Here is a 20,347-nt window from a genome sequence, read left to right as displayed (position 1 = left end):
ATGGAGCAGACCATCACAGCACTGGCTGAGGTTGTTAAAATCCTTAAACTAACTAATTTCCTTTTCTTACCTTTAAACTTTTTTCTTTTTTCCCAAGTTTCTATTTGAATCAACATCCAAAGACACAGAAACTACTAAAGAACATGCTCAAATTTGAGGTAGAGTCCAAGTCAGGAGGTTAATGAAGTTCAAGGTGGGGGCATCCTTGAATCACCTGTGCCCACGTCAGCTGAGAAGCAAGTGGAGTGCTTCCCCCTAGGACTGCTGTTCTTTGTCCTACATCAGGTCTTTGCAAGTCACGTCAGTAAGTGTGGTCCCCAAACCCCAGCAGTTTATAAGAGAAAGCTGTACCCAGGGTATCTTTTTTTCGAAGCAGCAAAGTTACAGCTTTAGAATGATGTTCATTTTTATTTTCCGATCATAGCTAATTAAAATAAATTAATGGAAACATAGCCAGATCCAAAAGTCTATTGGAAAAGAAGCGTTGTAGTTTAATTATGCCACTATGTTGTGTACGAAACAAAGCCCACTGAAATCTGAATACTTGATGATCTTTGGAATTTGACTAAGAGCTCTCTGGCCTTAGGGAGAAACTTGACAATTACTAATCTACATATGCTGACAATCTCTACATATCAGGGGCCCCGTGAGGGTCTTTAATTGCTCTGTAAACTTCAAACTGGAGTGTTCTTCAGCAGGAAAAAACAAGATGCTGCATTCAAGCTAAAGAGAGTGGTAGTTGACATGTTTATTAAATACCCTGGACCCAAAGGATTGCAGAGTGGAAGGTTCTCTGGGTAGAAGAAGTTACAAATGCAGCATCAGATTTATTCAAGACAGAACGATTACATGTGAATGCTCAGGTGCAACAACGGTATGATGCATCCAGGAAAACTTTCTGCAAAAGTATTTCAGCCCATCCAAACTATGCTTCCAAAGCCCTTTTTGCCCCATTTCCTTCAGTTTTATGACTGCACATACAAAATGTCTGCATGATTTTAATGCAAATGGGCAATAGACTTTATAAAGTTTTGAGCAGGGCTTTTTCAAGAGCAAAATATGTGACGTTTGGTTTAGTGTTGTGTGATGGTAGACAGTGAGTTTTGTTTATATATCTGGCAGAGGGAAGGATTCCACCCTCCACAATTCCTTCAACTCGGGACTTGAATTTATCCCAGATATTTCAGTGGGTTTGGCTCAAAATGTAGCCGCAGGAAGACTGATAGTTTCATATCAGAACTGGTAGTTTCATAGCCCTTCCCCTTTATTTCCAGTATGACACAAGCTCACACTCCAATGATTAAGGTTACTTCTTGTTACTGACAGCACAGAGGGTTATCCTGGCTCAGTCTCCTAAGACTGGATTGACTTGATCACATCAGCTATAATGTTCACCTTGTGCATTTTCAACGTAATCTCCAAGCAAATTTTGATCATTTCCTTTTTCTTTCTTATCTTTCTTCTTGGCCACAGCCACAGGTATCTGCTTCAATTGCTAATGAAGTGCACCTGGATGAGACACCTGGGAGAAAGATGGAGCAGGCCCTTGGCTGAGCTCTTCACCCTCAGAAGCCATTGGATAGAGCAGGTGTCAGTCCTGGTGAGAGTCTTTGTGAAGTGCTTTACCACTTTTGGGGGCACAGAAGGAACAGGGAGCTTGGGCTGCAGGCAGTGGGTTGTGCAGCATTGGCCTTGCTATGCAGGGAGGTCAAGCAGGAAATAGTTGGAGGGAATAATCAGGAAATTCCCAGCGCTGGCCTTATTCTGGTTGCTAATACATCATCCAGACCTCTGAGTTTGGAGAGGGAGTGTGTTATAGATGCAACACATTAAACAACTTTAACTCCAGTGAGCAATGGCACTACTATAACACTTGTTTATTAGCAAAATGCATCTGATCTCAAAGGCCTGCATGACAAGTTCATTACATATCAATTTAATTAGCTGATTTACATTTAATTTACATTTCAATTAATGTCTTTAGCAACAAAACGTTGCCTTAATAGGGTAATTGCCTGTTAGGCAATATGTAAAAGAATAAATAGTCACATTCTGAGGAAGAATTCCTATTTTCAATTTTTTATTACCATAAATAACCTAAATAATTATTGCTCTTAAGGGGCCACGTCCCAGTTCCCTTCTGGGCCTAATTATAAAGACTTAGTACCTCATTAAGCAAAATGGTTTCAGAGTCACAGAAAAGCATTACTCTAATCGTGACTCATTAGTTTCAACAAAAGAGGGGAAAACTGCAAAAGTCGGCACATTTCACCATATTATTCTTGCAGTTCATAAGCAGCAGCACATTCGAGAAGTGGCTGCTACAGCTGTGTAGGCATTTCTGTCCTGAAGCCCTGCTTTCAGAGTGGGTTTTGTATGTGTAACTTTGGTTGTTAAGAGAGTCCTGTCAAGCTGGAGAAGCTGGCACGTGCAGCCCTGGCACAGAGCGAGGAGTTGGAGCAGGTTTGTGTTTTTCTCTTCCCTCAGAGCTTGGTTTGAGGCTGTAAGGAAGAATGTGTCTTCTTCTGCCATGTCAGCAGGGCTGCTGTCACCACCAAAATACATCCCAGTGCAGAGAAATGGATGTTGGAGTTTGGTGATACTAAGAGCCCTTCATGATAGTGCTCCTTCATTGTAACTTGTAGCAAAATTGGAAGGAAAAAATGAAATGATCAAGGTTTTCTATAGCAAACGATAAACTCCTAATCTGCTAAGAATAAACAGATCTTTTGTAAAGGAAGTGTTTAACTGATGAGCAACCTTTCTCCACAGTGTTATTTTCCTCATTAACCTTTAAATGATGATTCAGATATAAAAGAAACACCAACTCAAACACCGTGCTATTCTTTCTTATGTTGCAGATAAATCCAATGCTAAAAATAGGATTTGTTGATGGTAGCAGTGTGCAAGAACAGGCAACCTGTACTACCATTTTTATTTGCTCGGTTTCATGTGTGTGGTTCATTTTTGTTTTGCTGTTTTTGTTTATTACTGGCAAACTGCTTCTGTTCTCCTTTATACCTTGATGCCATAAGTATGTTAGGTGATGTTCCGTATCCCAGATCTGTAAGGAGAGCTCCTGCCCTTGCTGCCCAGCCATCCAGCTCTGACACCTGTTGAAGCTTCAGAGGCAAATCATCTGAACTGTGTATATACCATTAGAAAAGTGAGGGGGGGAAAAAAATATCAGGTTGAAGTCTTCTAACATTAAAAGCAAACTTTCACTAGAAAAAGGAAATGGGTAAATAGTGCTTTCCCTAGAGGGGAGAAGGGGAGAGAGAAGCTTCCATTTCTCCCAGAAATTACCATAAGAAATTAATTGCTTAGGCTCAGATTATGTCCTGGTATTTCACATTTTATTTTTGCTCCCACGCTTGCTTGATGTGGAATTCTCTTCTGTGCTGCTAACTCAATTTTTTTTTGCTTTTTAAAGCTCATTTAAAACCTTTCCTACTTTCCTGTGTCGGTGATTAACACTAATCCACTCTCCCCCTTTCTTTTCATATGGCTTCTTACACTCACCCCTTGCTACAGACTGCAAGAATTCTAATTGGTGTCTGCTCTTCTTTTTGGGTTTCCATTTTTCCTTTCTTCCTGCTCCATTTTCTCTCTGTTGCTGCATGCCACCCTGTTACGCTCCCTAGCCCAGATCTGCCTAGTGCTCTAAAGGATTTGCTGATTCTCTTTAGGATGGACTCTAATAATAGCCACAATCCTCCCCCTTTACAAATCTTCTTGACAAAGAAAAAAATAAATGTTCTGCCATCCAGAGTGAATTCCACTGAAGACTGAAAGTTCTTGTTTAAGTAATAATAATAATAATCTTCTTGACATATTGGGAGAAATTGTAAAGGTGTAATGTTATAATTTATGAGGAATTTGAGATCAGATCTCAGAGCACCCTATTAAACGAGTAACTCCAGCCGTTATTTGAAGAGGATGTTTAGCTTTTCTTCTGTAACTGAACACCACACTAAAATTTATACCAGGAAAACAAGCCAGCCAGAAAGTCCTTGAGGTTCTCTAGTGACTTTGCTGTCAATCAAATTAACATGGAAGAACCTCAAACACTGCTACTTTAATGGGCAGAGGGACAAATCCCCTGCCACACTGCAGGAAGGCTTTTCAAAACAAAATGTGACTAGATGCCATCCGAGCTGGATGAGGCTATAATAGAAGCCTGAACCTGGGACTACAATGGGATGTGATGGATATGGAGCGTTAACTGCCATTTCAGATGGCCTATGCCCCAAACTGCAATTTCTCAGCCTGCTCTTCACCTGCTGTCTCAGCCTGGCTGCCCACAGACAGCCCTTTTCCTTGTTTTACAGTGTTTCTTGCAACTGATTCTTTGGTGCCAAACTCTGTCTGTAGCAGAAAGAGCAGGAAATGCATATATTTCCAGTGAGCACTGTGTATTAGATATGTGCTGCAGGGTGAATGCTCCAGAGCAAACTGGCTAGGGCCCTCTCTGTGGCTGCTCTGCCCAGTAAGCAGTACTTTAGTCTTCAATATGCTTATGAGTCACAACATTCACAGAGGGAAGGTAAAGTCAGGCCATCGCTTCAACCTCCTGGATATCACAGACAACAATAATTAAATTCTGTTGTCACTTCTTTTTTTTGTTTAACAGGTTAGGGGCTTTTTTGTGTGGCTTTTTGTATTTGTGTGTGTTTTGACAAAACCATGCCTTCAGTCTGCTCCATTGGAATTGTCAAAGATGGAGATTTAACTTTCCCTTTGAGAGTTGACTCCAGTGGATACTCAATTTATGTATTAAAATACAGCACTTGATTTCTGATTCAAATTCTTCTGCTTTCAGTTTCTACCAGCTGCCTCTTGTATACTCTTCACAGTTATATTACATAACTGTTTAGTATCTTGCATTTTATCAACACAAAGGTACTTAATGGCTGTAATTGAGCCCCAGTTTTTGGCTTCCTGCTCGGGCCACTGAGCTGTCAATGCTGTATCTAGAGCCATCAGTGCCAACATTCTGCCTTCATTGTGGCACCATGTTGGACACTGCCCCACCAGCTGCTCTATGCTCCTGCAGGGCCACAATCACATCTCTGGGATGGCAGAAGGACTGGCAAGAAGAGCTGGAAGATTCTGCTTCCTCCACCACCATTGTCTTGCGTTGTTCTGCTAACCTGACAATGTTCTTTTCTTTGCTTTTTAAATACAAAGCCATAAATGCATAAGGAATAAAACGCTCTAATTTATTCTACAAAAGTGTTCATCAAGTGAGAGACAGGACTCTGGGAAAAGATTAAGAGCTTACATTTTTCATTTGACTTATTTCGCATAAAATTTCATAGAGGATAAAATGATGGGAGGCAAAGAAGCAATGATATTTCTGTTTTATCTCTGTCTAAGGACCATAAATCTTTCTGAAGTATCATTAATTATAGCAGCGCAATTCACAACGCTATTGTTAAGGGTCTATCAGCAGTCCCATTATAAACCCCCTATTTTCAGGGGTTTATAACTTGGTTAGAATAATTTTGTTTCAGGCAAAAACTTTGCTGGGGCAACGCCTCCATCTAAGATAATTTTAAAAAAAAATACAAGAAAAATTAAAACACAAAGGAAAGTATTACCTCTTTTGAATTGATTAACGGAGAGCCCAGGAACTTTCTAGGGGTATAAATCTAATACTGTATTGGCTGATTGTATCTGTACCATTTGTGAATTCATAAAACTGAATGCATTGAAGTTATCTCTTAGATGAATTTAGATCATTCTTTTACAAGGAAAGTTTCCAATTACCATGGCTGAATTCAAGATCTGGAATATTCCTCTAGTGGCTGTAATCAAATCAGATTTGATTTCTTTCTTAGCTGAAGCCAGTCAAGAAAGAATTTAGCAGACCTGGAAAACAGCTTACATGTTAAGAATATTTCAGTGTCTTTGGGTAGCCTGCCTTATTTGTTTCTTTCTCCACCGCAGGTATGACTTCCATCAAGAATCAGTGAAGGTCAATGGTCATAACCAACCACGTGAATTTTGGCTTAGCAGCAACACAGAAGATTCACTCTGCTATGGCTGAGCCACGGTGAAATGTGCTGAGAGGTGCCGTTTCTCCAGCTGCATGGTGTAAAGTGTTCTTCAGTAGGCATGAGTGAGATTGGGAGGACGCAGGTAAGAAAGGTCATGGCTTCCCCAGCAGAACAAAATGACCAGGCAGCCTTTTGCCCATAGTAACCTGTAGGTTCATCGAGGAAGCCTGAGAGCTCTGCCCAATGGAGTCCTTGCAGGCTAGGAAAGAGCAAGATGAATGTAATACACCACACCATGATGGGATCGACAGAGCCATTGTGGTCTGTTTCTAAAGCAATGGATATTAATGAATGCTAACTTCTGAGCAACTTCTTTCCTGCTTTAAAGCAGAAAGATTAGATGAAAATGTATTTTGTGAAGAGTGTGCTGACACCCTCAGGTAATCTCCATCCTCTGTCCTCATCAATAATCCAACAGTCTACCTTCCGTGTTACATTACTGTCTGCAGTAATGCAATTCACTTTAGTCCCCTTAGATCCTATTAGAATCCCTCACATTACAAAATTCTTCCAGCTCTGCTCTATAGTGCACTGGGATTGTTTAGTCTTAACTTTTTTTGGCTGTTTTCCTCGACTACAATTCTTTGCACAGGAACAGACTTGTGAATTGCACATTTAACCTAGCAGTGAGTGAGAAGATCAAAAAAAAAGTAATGCGTGTGGGTATTGTCCTACAGGGTCTCTAAAGCATTCTGATTCTTCTTTGAACACTAGTGAATGCAGCTTGCTATAATGAGTTCCACTATCTAAAGTACTTTCTTCTATCAGTTTTGATTGTGTTGTCTTTTAATTTCATTGCCTGTGTCCTTTGAAAGGATAAATAGGCACGGGTAAATAGAAAAACACATTTCTACAAATTACTCAGTCCCTTATGTACCTTTTTTGTATTACATCTTACTTTTCTCCTCTCCAAAGTAAAGCAGTCTTAATGTTTTGTTTGTTTGCTTTTTCTAATATGGAAATCTTTCCATATCTCATAATTTGTTGCTGTTATTTGAGCAGATGTCTTCCTGGAATTCTCCACAGTTATTTATGACAAGACAATCACACTCTATGATGTTATCTAAAATAGAAGCACTTGATATACGTAGGCTGCGGTCTTTTTAGGCTGCTCCAACAACATTAAGGTCTTAAAAGTAGGAAGAAATGGCTCTCTGACAACACACTTACAAGAACCGCAGTAGAAGGAGGAGAAATGTGGAAAGCTCCTTTATTTCCTTCATTCTTATGGCCAGAATAAATATGAAATACCACTTTGTACCCAGTGTAATGCTTCCCGTGTTTACAGAGAGAAACGTTCATGGTTTCTTAACCAGAAGCAAACCTCTGACACACTCTGTGACATTAGATTTGATCTCTGATCTCCAGTCTTATCTGATCTGTTTCTCTCTAATCCACAGTATTTTTTAGATTCTGGACTTTGCAATATCCATTGTTTGCATCTGTGATTCTCGTGCATTTCCCACCTCACCCATGTTGTAACATATACCTATATGCTTAACTTATTGAGGCCTGATTCTGAGGACCACTGCAAAAATAGGGTAGAATTGTTGTGATAATTATCTTAAACCAGTATAACTTCAATCTTTTGACAGTTTAAGTATTGAGTATTTTGATGAAATTGAAGATATGCAGAAGGGCTGAGGACTGGAAAAGAAGATTTTAAATGGAAAAGACTGAAAAACAACATTAACAAAAATGCAAAGCTGCCTTTCAGGCTCTTCTATTACAAGGATTCCAAGATTTACTTTTGTAAAAGCAAAGGAATTCACTCATTTTCACAGAAGGGAAACTTTATAGCAGTAAAAACCTCAGGTCTGTTAAAGTGGCATGCCCTTTGTGGTTTTGCTTATCGATTTTGGTTATTAGCAAATGGTTTTGTGCTGAAAGACAGGATTTCCTTGCATCACTGTTCTTGCAGTGCAAATGTTTGACTAAACCATACACTTCATCATGACCATGAGATACAGATGGATCTCACAATGCTGCAGACAAGGCTGGACAGGAAAAACACTGCAGCAGCATCCTTCCCTTCCAAGGTCCAGTGTGGTGAGATGGAGAATGTCTGAAGATCTGAGGAATGGAGAAGCATCTCAGTGCTGACTGTCCACCCAGCCTTCCCAGGTTATCCTTGGTTTACCAGAGAAAAGGGTTGAAACTCACTGCTTTTTATCACTGCAGAGAGACTTACTGCCTTGTCTTGCACTCCTTTTCCAAGGGTTGTAAAGCATTTCTATTCCAGGTCACTACACGTAGATGTTGAATTTTCATCACAAACATGATACCATTTTTTTACTTCAGCATTTATTTGTCTTCTGGTCTTATATGGCCACTCATAATAAAATCTCATACCTCACAATCTTTAATACATTATTTATCCCTCCAAAAAGTATGTGTATTGGTATTACACTGAAACAGACTGTCCATTGAGGTAGTGGAGTCACTATCCCTGAAGGTGTCCAAGAACTGTGGAGATGCTGATTGCTCAGGTGTCTCTAATATATATGTATAGTATTAATTAAAAACCAAAACATGTTAAGAATGGTGATTCCTTCCCAATCACTTAGTGCTTCTATGGGAGCTGTTGAGTCACGGCCTGCACCACTGATGGAGCAGCTGGGGAAAGGACCAGGTGAGTCCTGGGAGCACAGGTGAAGGCAATTCAGCTCTGTGAGAGAAGGGGTGGAGCCTGGCTTCATTTAAGGAACCTTGGACCTCATTTAAGGGCTGATGATGACAGGGGAAGGTTCTCTGTGTGGAGAGCCATCCTTGGTGAAGCTTTCTTCTTCAAACCTGGAATCTTCTGCTATAGGTGAGCAATCTTTTTCTTTCTTTCATAGCACTTTCCTATTATCACAGAATGACCTGGGTTGGAAGGGACCTCAAGGATCATGCAGTTCCAACCCCCCTGCCTAGCAGGGCCACCAAACATACACCTTTACTAGATCAGGTTGCCCAGGGCCCCATCCAACCTGGTCTTGAACACCTCCAAGGACGGGGCATCCACAACCTCCCTGGGCAGCCTGTTCCAGGGCCTAACCACTCTCCAACCTAAATCTTCCCTCTTTTAACTGGGAAAACCATTTCCCCGTGTCCTGCTATTGTCAGCCCTTTTGAAGAGTTTACTCCCCTCCTGGGAGTAAGTTCCCTTCAGGTACTATTATGCTGGTCCTTTTATCATCACACCTTTACATGTTGAAATTAAAACATTTGTGGGATACATTTGTGCTACTGCCCTCTTTTGGAAGCAGTTATTGGCACATTGAGCTGCTTGTCCTCTCTCCAACTGCTCTAATATGGAATTATCTAAAGGCTTAAACCCCTCCCAGTCTGAGGCTGCAGTGAACTGCAGTTAGAAGAGGAAGAAAGAAAGAGAGACACAAGGAAGGAAGGAGCTTCCTTCCTCCTTGTAGGAAGGAGCTGAGGCGCAATACACTATGGGAGTGACGACAATTGTGCGCCGCCCTAAAGGCTGATTCCTCAACGCCCCTCCCTCAGGCGTTGTGCGCATGAATAGTGGGATGTAGAAGCGTTGTAGTTGCCGTGACAACGGTGTCCGGCCCGCGGCTCGGGTTCGGGTCGGGAGCCGACTCCTTCGGCCCGGCCCGGCCGCTCCATGCCGCGGAAGGTGCTTTGTTGCGTCCTGCAGCTGGAGATCCGCTCGGTGAGTGTCCGGGCCGTGGCTCCTCCGGCCTACCCGCTGTGTGAGAGCCGCTCTTGTTTCATTCCGGAAGGAGTTTGTATTGGATACAGTGTTTCAAAGGGTCTCATAGTTACCATAGATGGTATCAGGGGGGAAAAAAAAAGACAAAACAAAACGAAAAACAGTCCAAAATTCAGCTTTTATATCTTAGTGTTAAACCATTCACAGCTACACTATGGTTAGGCAGTTGTTTAACACAGTGAGATGTTGTTATATACACAGCAGGTCTGTCTCATTTCTCATTGCTATTTTCTCTCTGTCTTTCTCATGGTCTCTGATTTCTGAGTTCTTATTGGGAAACTTCATGAGTGTTCTTTGATTTGGGTCAATATAGTGTTTAAAGATGTGGATTCCAGCATATATGGGTGAATATTTTTAATAGCAACCCTTAATTGATGCTCTCCACTTCAGCACGTTACTGATGCTGTCCTTTGGCCAGTCCTGTATTACTATAGGACTTTCTTATTAACTTCATAGGTAGTAATATCTTACATGGCACCATATGACATTACTGATGCCCAGATAAAGCTAGATATCCTTTGCCCAGAAAATAGGCCTGGATTTTGCTTGTCTGATCTTTATTAAATGCATGTTGCTGGGCTTTTTTTTCCTGCTCGTATTTGCCTCCGTGCCCTTTATTATTTCATGTTTATTATTCTGGTTGATGAGTTTATACTTGCTCAGGTCTCTTTTTCTGCCTTGAAGGTGCCTCACAGCTGTTATTTTTCAGAGGTGTCACCCTTTCTTTCCTCAACTTCTGGTTCTTTTCCGATGCTCTGCATATTTCTGTAGCCTCCTGTAAACCTGTAGAAATTCTGTTGTATTATTTTCTCTTGCTTTAAGATATGTGTTCCAGTTTGGTTTTGTTCCTTTGGACTTAATCTAAGTTCCAAGGTCTTTTTCTATCTGGAATGCAAGAGTCCTTTGGTTTATTTCATGGACAGTCTTTTTCATTTCTGAAAGGCTGCTCTTCTAAAATTGAAGGCCTTAGTTTAAAACCATATTTGGTTTACCCTCTCATTAGTTTAAATTGAATTATTCATGATTGCTCAGACTGAGCTTTCATTGTTATTTGTTTTCGGAGACTAATTTTGGTTCCTACCTCTGCTGCTGGCATTTAGATTGCTCATGTAGCAACAGAATGAAATTCACATTATTCTTCATGTCATTGCTACTTGGAGAATTCACAAATGTGGCAGCAAAGTATGTAAAGTTTTAAGCACTAAGATGAATTAATAGCATTGTGGATTACTGTCAGGTAAGGAAACTAAAATGGCATCTCTTCATACTGAGAAGATTATTTTTGTAACTCGTGAGTCCAAAGGGCTATTCTTTATTTAAGCTTGCACTCCACAGAAATTAGTGCTGTCCATTGCCTTTCATGCAGAACACTTTGTTTGGTGGTGATAGGCTACTCAAGGGATCTTTCAGGCCCAACCTTTCTTCTTGGTTGCGTATACATGATGTAATTTGAAGATTGATTGTATGAGGGGGAAAAAAAACAATGTATGGGATGTTGGAACAGTAGAATTGTGTTCCTTTCCATGAGGTGAATTCAATTATTGCCTTACAGCAATCCGTGGTGTCCCTGCACCAGACATGGCATGTTTTCATCCTTCTGGAACTGCACATGGTGACAGTTGTTCCTATTCAATAGCACTTTTGGTTGGTTCTAAGAGCAGTTAATTCTGATAATTATAATATTTTTACCATTTTTAAAATGGTTCATCATCCTGCCTGTAAGGTTTGCAGTCAGTTAAAGACTTCAGTTTGTCTCTTCAGTGTTCGACAGCTCCATGCAGCGTATATTACCAAACACATTTCATGGACTGTGGATATACAGGTACAGTTGTTTTACTGGAGCTGGTTTAAAGTTATATGAACGTGTAGACATGGTGTTCCAGCCTGGACAATGATTTGTGTTGCTTATCTATAATACTGTAGAAGCACAAGTTTCTACACGTGCTGATTTGTAAGATCTTACTTTCACAAGCTAACCAGAATACATATCCCCCAAACTGTTGCTTGCAATTTTGCTATGTCTGATGTGTTCAAACCTTTCTCTTTTCTTCCATTTGCCTTCTGCAGGGTGCAGAGCTGTGGCTAAAATGAATTGTAAATTCAAGAGGAAAAGCCCCGGCCAAGCTAATAGCAGTTTTAGCGTGTAGTTTGGGGCAATCTTGCCTTGTATGAATGAAATCTCTCTGCTTTACTCACTCTTATTAGCACTTGTAGCCACTGTCATGAAGCTGTTTAATGATTGGTGGTCTATTTCAGTCAGGATATCCATTATTCTGGTACTTCTCTTGCAATATTGAAGTTCCTAACTTACATAGAAACTTCTTTCTTTTCTGGCATAGTTATGAATAGAAACGTTTTACTTTTTTTAGCTTAGGCTGTTTCTATAATAATCTCTAACACATTGTTTTTTGTTATTTTTCTTTCCACTGGAGGTTGTTGTTCTGCTGTTTATGTAATTTTGTTTTAGCTCCGGCAAGAATTTCTCAAGTAAAATGTTCATTTGGGAGTAAGGGACTGTAAGCAAAGCACTTATTTTAATTCCTGTCACTCTGCTCCTTTGTCTTTGTACCTCACAATTGAAAGCCTGAACACTTTCTGCAGCAACCTTATGTTAGAAGAGACAACCTCATATTTATTTTACCGCTATAAAAAGTGAGCGGCAGAAATGAAGTGATAGGTGACAATTCTCTGGATGGGTAATAGAATAAAAAACACGTGGCTTGGAGAAAATAGCTAACAGTGATTTGTGTACATCATTGCAGTGGAAACACAATTAAGAATGTCTGATGTTCATCAGAGCTTTAAAAGTGTACTGACTTCTTAATAGATGAGTGAGAATTGGCCAGAGAAAATTAAAAGATTTGTGACAATATCTGGCAGCCCAATTAGGGGTCTTTCCTATCTTGAATACTCTCCTGGATGGCCAAAATTCTGTAACAATTTGTGTGACATACCCCCCCATAGGAATGGCACATCTACTTTTTCTCATTTACGCATTAAAATGTAATGTTAATTCAATTGTTTTATTTGCAAATAAACCTTTCTCTTTTGATGACTGAGTGGAGTATGGCAATAGAATAATATACACCTACCAGCTTAATTCACTCATTATGTAGGCTACAATTGGATTTTTTTATTTTGTATTGTTGCATCATGAAAACTTCATTCTAGTCTTCCATCAATCTTCTTTTAGAGCATGATCTGACCCTTGATTAACTCTAATAGTCTGTACGTGCATTTAACTGTACAGGTCTAGAGCAGGGGTACTACTTCTAGTTTTGCTTTAAGACAGTGGATTGTGTTTACTTACAGTAGAAACTTGTTCTTGAGTCTTTTAAAGGAGTGACAAATCTTCCTTGTCATTCTGTACAAACAGAACTCCTTTAGGAAAGAAATGTTTCCACTCCGACTCTCAGCAATCAACAGTTTCAGCCTTGACCATTTCATTTTTATCCTGAAAACAGCTATTACTTCTTTAACTAAAGTTCAGTTTGTTTAATGAATGTGTTCTTTTTACAGATAACTTGCCCCGGAGTGGTGCTAAAAGACAAAGAGGAGCTGTATCTCACTGTCACTATACTTGGGCAATACAAAAAAACTCGGGCCGTCCCTGCAGCATTTCCACTTTTCTTTCAAGAAAAACTAGTATTTGAAAAGGTAGGATAATGTCAAATGCTGATACAAGGCAAATAAAACATATCCCATACACACAAAAGCTCATTGCAGAACCCTGATGTGCAAGTAATCACACCGAGGAATCCTTAGTATTATAACTCCCATATCTCTTTAGCGCAAGAGAGGTGAGCAACTATATTACCCATGCAGTGACTCAAGAAAAAAAACATATTGAAGACTATTATTTTTTTAAGGTGTTTATTTGTTAAGAACTGTCTTTTTTCAGTATTTGTTTTCCTAGCTTGGAAAGAACTAAATATTATTGTTTTTAAAATGATGGCAAAGTGTAACACAAACTATGAGGTGTGGGGGAGTCAACATAATCAGTAGAAAGATAGAATAGCTGCTCAAACCCTTTTGATGACATTGTTTTCCTTTTGAGATCCTTTATTCATAGTTTGTCACCAGAATTCCCAAGTTAGTACTCTGCCCTTTTAATTTGTAGTTGTTTATCACATATTCTGAGTCCCTCCTAGCTTCATTATTAGTACCACAGGGGTAATGAAATACAGTATCTTACAGATATGATCTGGTTTCTTGACTACTTGTGAATAATAATACTTTGCCCTTTCTAGTTCTTTTCCTTTAAACATCCCCCTGCTCTTTGAAAACCAGACTGAGTAAACATCAGTGATACTCTTGTGATGTAGGTGATATAAAAACAGTGATAATTTTACCAACCACTGAAGAATGGAGAAAAGAATTCTAAAAGAACACAGTATTTCTTTAAAGGCAAACATCCCATGGTCTACTCAAGGAAAATGTGCTAAATGGTGTTTTTCTTGTAGTTTAGGGGAATTCCAGGGCTCCAGATTTTATTTACTTAGAAAAGAGCTTAACAAGAAAGCTGGAGTAATAACTATTTTCTTACAAATTGCTGTTGAATGGATCAAGGTACTTGTGGCGTAACAGTGCTTTGGTATTTTCAAGTGTTTGGTGTATGGAGCAGCGAAGTGATTTATACCACTTCGTGCTTTGTGCAGAATTACAGGGAAGTCCATTATGTGCTTAATATCGATTGAAATGTTTTTTGCAGGAATTCCTCCCCAGTTCCTTGCCATCTCCTGCCATGCAATTAATTTAAAACAAAAAAAATATCTGAACAGTACTCTGTGCACGAATAAGTTAAGCTTAAAGTGTAACTGACATTAAAGAACATATTCTTCATCTCTCAGAATTCTAATGCATTCAGTAATTTATCTTTCTCTCCTGAAATTTTCTCAGACAGTACTTTCCTCTGAGTCTTCAGCTCTTCACAATAGCTCTTAATTTAAATATGGGCAGGTAACCCTGAAATGGCTAAAACGTATCCGACAAGAACTGCTAGCTTTCAATGAACTTGATCGTGTGTCAAATGATAATTTCAGCTTCCTTTCTTTTTCCAACAGGGATAAAACTCTTCACAACCATCTGAAGCAAGGAAGAATATTGATTTTTAGTTTTTTTTTTTCTTCCCTCAGAGTTATATTTGATATAATATAATTAATATATAATTATATATATTTGTTATATTATGCTGTGGTGTTGTTTTGTTTTTTCTTTAATATTTATTTACTTTCCAGACATTTGCTAATATAGTTGATCCTGGAGACCTCGTGGAGTTGCTAGAAGGTAGGTTCTGCTTTTTATGCGTGTTGTGTGTATTAATGTTATAGGCATATGGGCTAATATAGAGCTTTAGATACTAAATAAACGAGGACCATAGTACTAGCGATTTTGTAACAGATTTGTTATCAGTATAGGCATAAGTTCCTTGCTGTCTTTTGGATAGTACCAACTTACCCAAAATGCTGCTAAGAAAATGCCTTTAAAATGTATACTGTATGCTTTAGAACAGGAGAAGGGGTAAAATGTCCTAATTAGCAGGACATCCAACTACTTATCCAGACAGATAATAGTTTCCTGTCTACTTATTTGATTAATTTCATGTGAAACTTTGTGTGGATGTATATATTTAAGAAAATGATATATGGCTGTTGTAAGCAGTCTTATCACAATTGGAGCATAATGAGTTTTAGTGAGACAGCGCCGCATGCAAACTGCATGAATATGCTCCTTGATACAGGGAGTTAGCTGAAAAAGTGGTTAAGCTTCCATGATCTTTACAAGATATTTTCCAAGGACAAACTTGTAAACAGGTAGAACTCAACAAATTCTTAGTGAAAGAGCTGCCTTTTGTATACTGCTGCCATTGTGTTCAGCTGTAGTACTGAGGCAAGTTGTTCTTTGCTCTTATTGTTGGTTTCTCTGTGCACAGTGCTATCAATCAATAGGCAGTTTTTTCTTTAAGTAACTTCTCATTTTAGTTTTTTAACTTAAAGAGAAACTTTTCTTCCTTTCTAGTTGACACAGCAGTGCTTGAACTAATACAGCTCGTTCCTCCAGGTATTGTATCAGTCTCTTCATAAATTATGCAGTTTAATAGGTGAATTTCCCTAAGGACATTGCCCGTTACAGCACAATCACTTTTTCCAACACAAAAACAAAATAGGAAGCATTTCAACAAATCGTTCTCTGAATATGAAATGTTAATGGATCAAGAGGATCTCATTCTTGAAATAGAATAGCAACCGAATATTGAAATTTGCCATGTTGGATTGTGATAATATTTTTAAAATAGAAAATAAACCAAAATCATCCAGGACTTCACTTACTGTATCATGATTCACTTGCAGAGTGTGTCTGTGAAATTCAGAGTGTATCATCTCGTTCTCAGAATGGCACTTTTTTTTTCTGTTTTAATGGTGACCGCTGGGAAAACTCTTATCTTCGCTATAAGTATTACAGGTCGCTTGGGATACGTGACAGTAATAAATAGCAATTTGTCATACTTCTGTTATTGGTTTGTGTGATTATAAAAATCTATTTTAATGAAATTCAAGTGTTCCCATGAATAATGCAAGTCTGCACTTTATTGGAAGTCAAGTTTGAAAGAGAACTCATTTGGAAACTGGTATTAAAAACACTCTCTGTTAGACTTGCTTTTAGTAGTTTCAAAGAAACAATTGCTTCTCTCAGGTGATTCACAAGACTTATTTATTCAAGAAAATAGAGTGAGTGTGAATTTTTTTCAGGGGGGAGTAAAAGATTTTGACTTCAGTGGTTTCAGGACTTAGAGGTAGGTGTGATACATCCCAGTGGAAGATGACAAAATAACTGTAATAGCACAACTTAAGCTTTTTTAGATAAAAAATATGCTTTCATGGGTTTCCCCTGAAGGAAATATTTTAAAAGAAAGTAGCAGACCATAATGTTTGGAGAATCTGAAGGCACTGATTTTGATGTTGTTTCTTTCTGGTAATAGTTTGCAATTTGGGAAGCATCAGTGTTCTGTAATATGGGCCAAGGCAATTTTTCACAACATATTGGCTAAAACCTGCTAATTTCTTCTGTGTCATAGAAAATAGAGAAAGAGGAAACTACTGAAGGGATTACCTTGAGATTTCTGTGGCTCCTAATGAAGATTGCTTCAACTGTTCTCTGTATAGTTTTTAAGTAAGGGAACCATACTTTTGGGCCAGTTTCTGAATATTTCTGCTGCTGATTTAATTGGTGACATTATTCTCTATTCTGGTATGAGTTGTAGAGCCTACTTCTAATTCAAATTTCTAATTAAAGTGCATGTTTTCTTTTTAGTTGGAGAAATTCTAGCTACTTATGAAGAAAATACAAGAGATTTCCTGTTCCCTGAACCTAAGCTTAGCTGTCGGCACCATGATATAGATCGTGAGATTTTAATGAAGAGATCTTCTTACTTTACTGTGAGTGAATGCCTTTAGATTGTGTTTATGGTACAGTGTGTTTCAGTGGAGAAACCCATTGAACAACTTCAAAATGAAAAGCGACTTTTTCTGATGTGTTTTGCCAGTTCAGGTGTTGAATGTACAAATCCACAGTTACACTTTAGTTGTAGTTGTTGTATTGTGTTGTTGTTGTTTTTCCAAAGTGCTTCCAAGAAGTGTTTAATGTGAAGAAGTTAATTTCCACGTGGTTTGTATGTGATTCCATGACATAGCTCTCTTTCAGTTTAATCCATGATGCAGTTGAGTAGCTGACAGAATGCAAGAGGAGGAGGGGGAGATTTTGTATCAGGTTCACAATTCTCAATAAATAAACCATGTAACCCTCCCCTCTAATCTCCCTTTTTAGCATTTTGTTTTCATTTATTGAAGTGCTTAAGACAATGACAGTAGCTACAGATGTATATATAATTCTATGGCAGGTCCAAAGTCACCACCAAAATAGTGACTCAAATTTAACTTAGTGATTCAGTTCCAAAGCCTGTTCTTCAAGGTCTGTTCAGCCTATTCGTGCTCTCTTAATAACTGCCTTTTCTACAATTTTATGAAAGCTATGATAAATGACAACTAATTGGCAGAACGAGTGCAATGGATTAATGTTAATTTTTTGGAGATATGGGCTTGAGTACACACTGAATGGAAATAAATTTGTCTCACACTGCCCTATCAGAGAGTTTTAGACTGTTGGATCTTAGATGTCAGGAAGGCACTTTGAAGATGTTGGTGTCGGGGATGTGTTTTGGAATTTAAGTTGTACTAGTGGAGCGACAGAACATTGGAATTAGGACTCAGTTGCCCTATCTGTTGTGATTGGATTAAAAAACACTTTGCCAGGGTGGGTAGATGGCTGATTAAAGGTCACTGGTAACGTTTGGCTGGTATAATCTTTCCCCTGCAAGGGCAACCTGGAAATTGCCCTGTCACTTGCAATTAGAAGTGCTAATTTGGTGTCTAATGCTGTGCTACATTTCAGTGAATTAAAGCTGTGATTTTGTGTGATTCTGCAGCAGCTTAAACTGTCCCAGCAGAAAGAAAAAGCCATTTTTTGTCATGGCATCTGTCTGATATATATAGATAAATAGATATAACTTATCCTGTGAATGTTATTGGTATCTGAAAGGGGGGGGGGAGCCACAACAGCCTCCATTTATATGGCTTTTAAGTTGCTGTAGTTTTGTATCCAGCCTTCAGTTACAGTTCCATCCCTGCATCCTGCTGTTAATTCCTTTCCTGTCACTTCATCGTTTTCTCTGAGTACAACCAGGGAACTAAGAGTTCAAAAAGTATATATTTGTCAGCAAAACCATGCAACGAAGAAGACCTTAAGTACAGAGTTCTCAACACAACCTCAAATACAGTTCTGGTGTTGTGAGTCAGTAAGAGAAACATCTCAGTGATTAGAAATACATAGAAAAGTCTGCATTGTTTTTGTTTGTTGGATTAAGAAAAAAGTACATATTTTCTAGCAAAAGAAGTTGTCATACTTAGTGAGCTGTGAGCAGGTGTGCTTAGAGTCATTTGAATATGCAACTAAATAATGACACTGTAGTAGCTTTTTAATGTTGACTAATGATAGACAGAAATTCCTTCCATGTCCTCAAGAGCAGTGTAAACAAAGCACATCTCTGCCCTGAAATGAGGACTGCAGAGGCATCACTTATGCTCTATTGTATCTCCATCACAGAAAATCAGAACAGCTCAAAGAGAGGATTTTGGCACACTGACCCCATTTTCAGGAGTAATAATGAAGCTGTGTTTGATGGAATTGAAGGAAGTCTCTCAAATAGCTACTTGTGGCTCTTCTTTTTGGTTGCCGAATAGGGTAGCAATGAGAGGATTTGTATTTCCAGAAGTTGTAAAGTCTCAAATGTTTCCATCTTCTAGTGTTCTCTAAGTTGTACTGACAAGTGTCTCCTGTCAGCGCCAAGCACTGAGTGTAAACACGAAACAAAAGGCCAAGTGTGAAGCAAGGTCCTGTGGATGAAAACCACTCATGTTATTCATGTGCTATTCAAACTGAGTTATTCCTACATAAAAAGTTATTTATGGCTAGCTGAGATATTGAGTGTTTTAGACTGACAGCTGTGCTTCACTGTCACCTTGGTTCCCAATAACTATCTTTTAATAAAAAAGTAAAGGTAACAACAGCGTGGTTACAGTTGTGGAGTTCAGATAGGCAGTGACAAGCAGTGTCTGATGAACACTGCTAATCTGCCAGTTGGAAGGGATCCCAAGTTGAGAGGATCAGAACTCCTCCAGAAGTCTGGCACTTGGCTGATAATGTCTCTGGCTAAACATCTTCTGAGGCTTACAAGCACAATACGCATACCAGATACGCCTCAAGTTATCTTTCCTGGTCCAGTGCTGCCCAGCTGAGGCTTTTGCTGGCTCTTCTGTGTTTCTCTGCAGCTCTTGCCATTCAGAATATGTTTAAGCCTGAACTGGTGGTGGCTTTTGACTGGCATTCTTATCTCCATTCCCCACCTTCATAAAGTATTTGCTATGTTACTTAAATATATTCTTTTCAGTTCCACTGTCTTTCATTGGCATACCAACCGAAGATGTTCTGTTATGTACATATATACTTTTTAAGCTCAGATCTGTCCTTATGCTTCTTAAATTAGACTTGTTTTTTAACTTGGTTTCCAGAGAATATGAACTACCTGAACAGTTTTCCTATGAGGAAGTCAATAGTATATCCATGTCATGTCTGTTCAATGACTGGTACAAGAGTACTAACAAGTCTTCCACTGGCACCACTAAGACAGTGGGCAGGGAAATAGACCCACAAAACTTAGCTGGATTTTAACTTTTAGCTGGATTTTCATTTATAGGAAGCGTTTGGAGCTATAGAATAGTCTTTACACAATTCTATGTTGAATATCTATTAGCAATCCCTAGTTTGGGAGTTGCAGGAAACAGGAAAAACTGTTTTTTTCTGTTGATCTATAAGTTACTTATGACATATACCCAATCCTGTGTATGCAAGTGCTATCCCTTGTGTGCTCTCCATGAGCCATTTATCTGAAGAACCGTGGTTTTATTTGATTTTTATCTGTAAGCATGTAATAATTGTTTTCATTCTC

The 20,347-nt window shown here is 38.9% G+C and overlaps 1 protein-coding gene across 1 annotated transcript in view; it reads left to right on the top strand.

Moving 5' to 3' along the window:
• Positions 1–9,553: 9,553 nt before the first annotated feature.
• Positions 9,554–20,347, top strand: part of SPATA6 (spermatogenesis associated 6) — a 37,800-nt gene continuing 27,006 nt past the window's right edge. Inside the window, exons 1-5 of the mRNA XM_015870510.2 lie at positions 9,554–9,726; positions 13,306–13,443; positions 15,024–15,072; positions 15,805–15,846; positions 17,098–17,222. Of these exons, the coding sequence (XP_015725996.1) occupies positions 9,679–9,726; positions 13,306–13,443; positions 15,024–15,072; positions 15,805–15,846; positions 17,098–17,222 (402 nt within the window). The 5' untranslated portion in view covers positions 9,554–9,678. The remainder of the gene's footprint in view (positions 9,727–13,305; positions 13,444–15,023; positions 15,073–15,804; positions 15,847–17,097; positions 17,223–20,347) is intronic.

This window comes from Coturnix japonica, chromosome 8 (assembly GCF_001577835.2).
Source record: "Coturnix japonica isolate 7356 chromosome 8, Coturnix japonica 2.1, whole genome shotgun sequence".
In the NCBI taxonomy this organism is placed as follows: Eukaryota; Metazoa; Chordata; class Aves; order Galliformes; family Phasianidae; genus Coturnix; species Coturnix japonica.
Note: the sequence above shows the minus strand (reverse complement) of the source record. Positions and strands in the feature narration are given on the sequence as shown.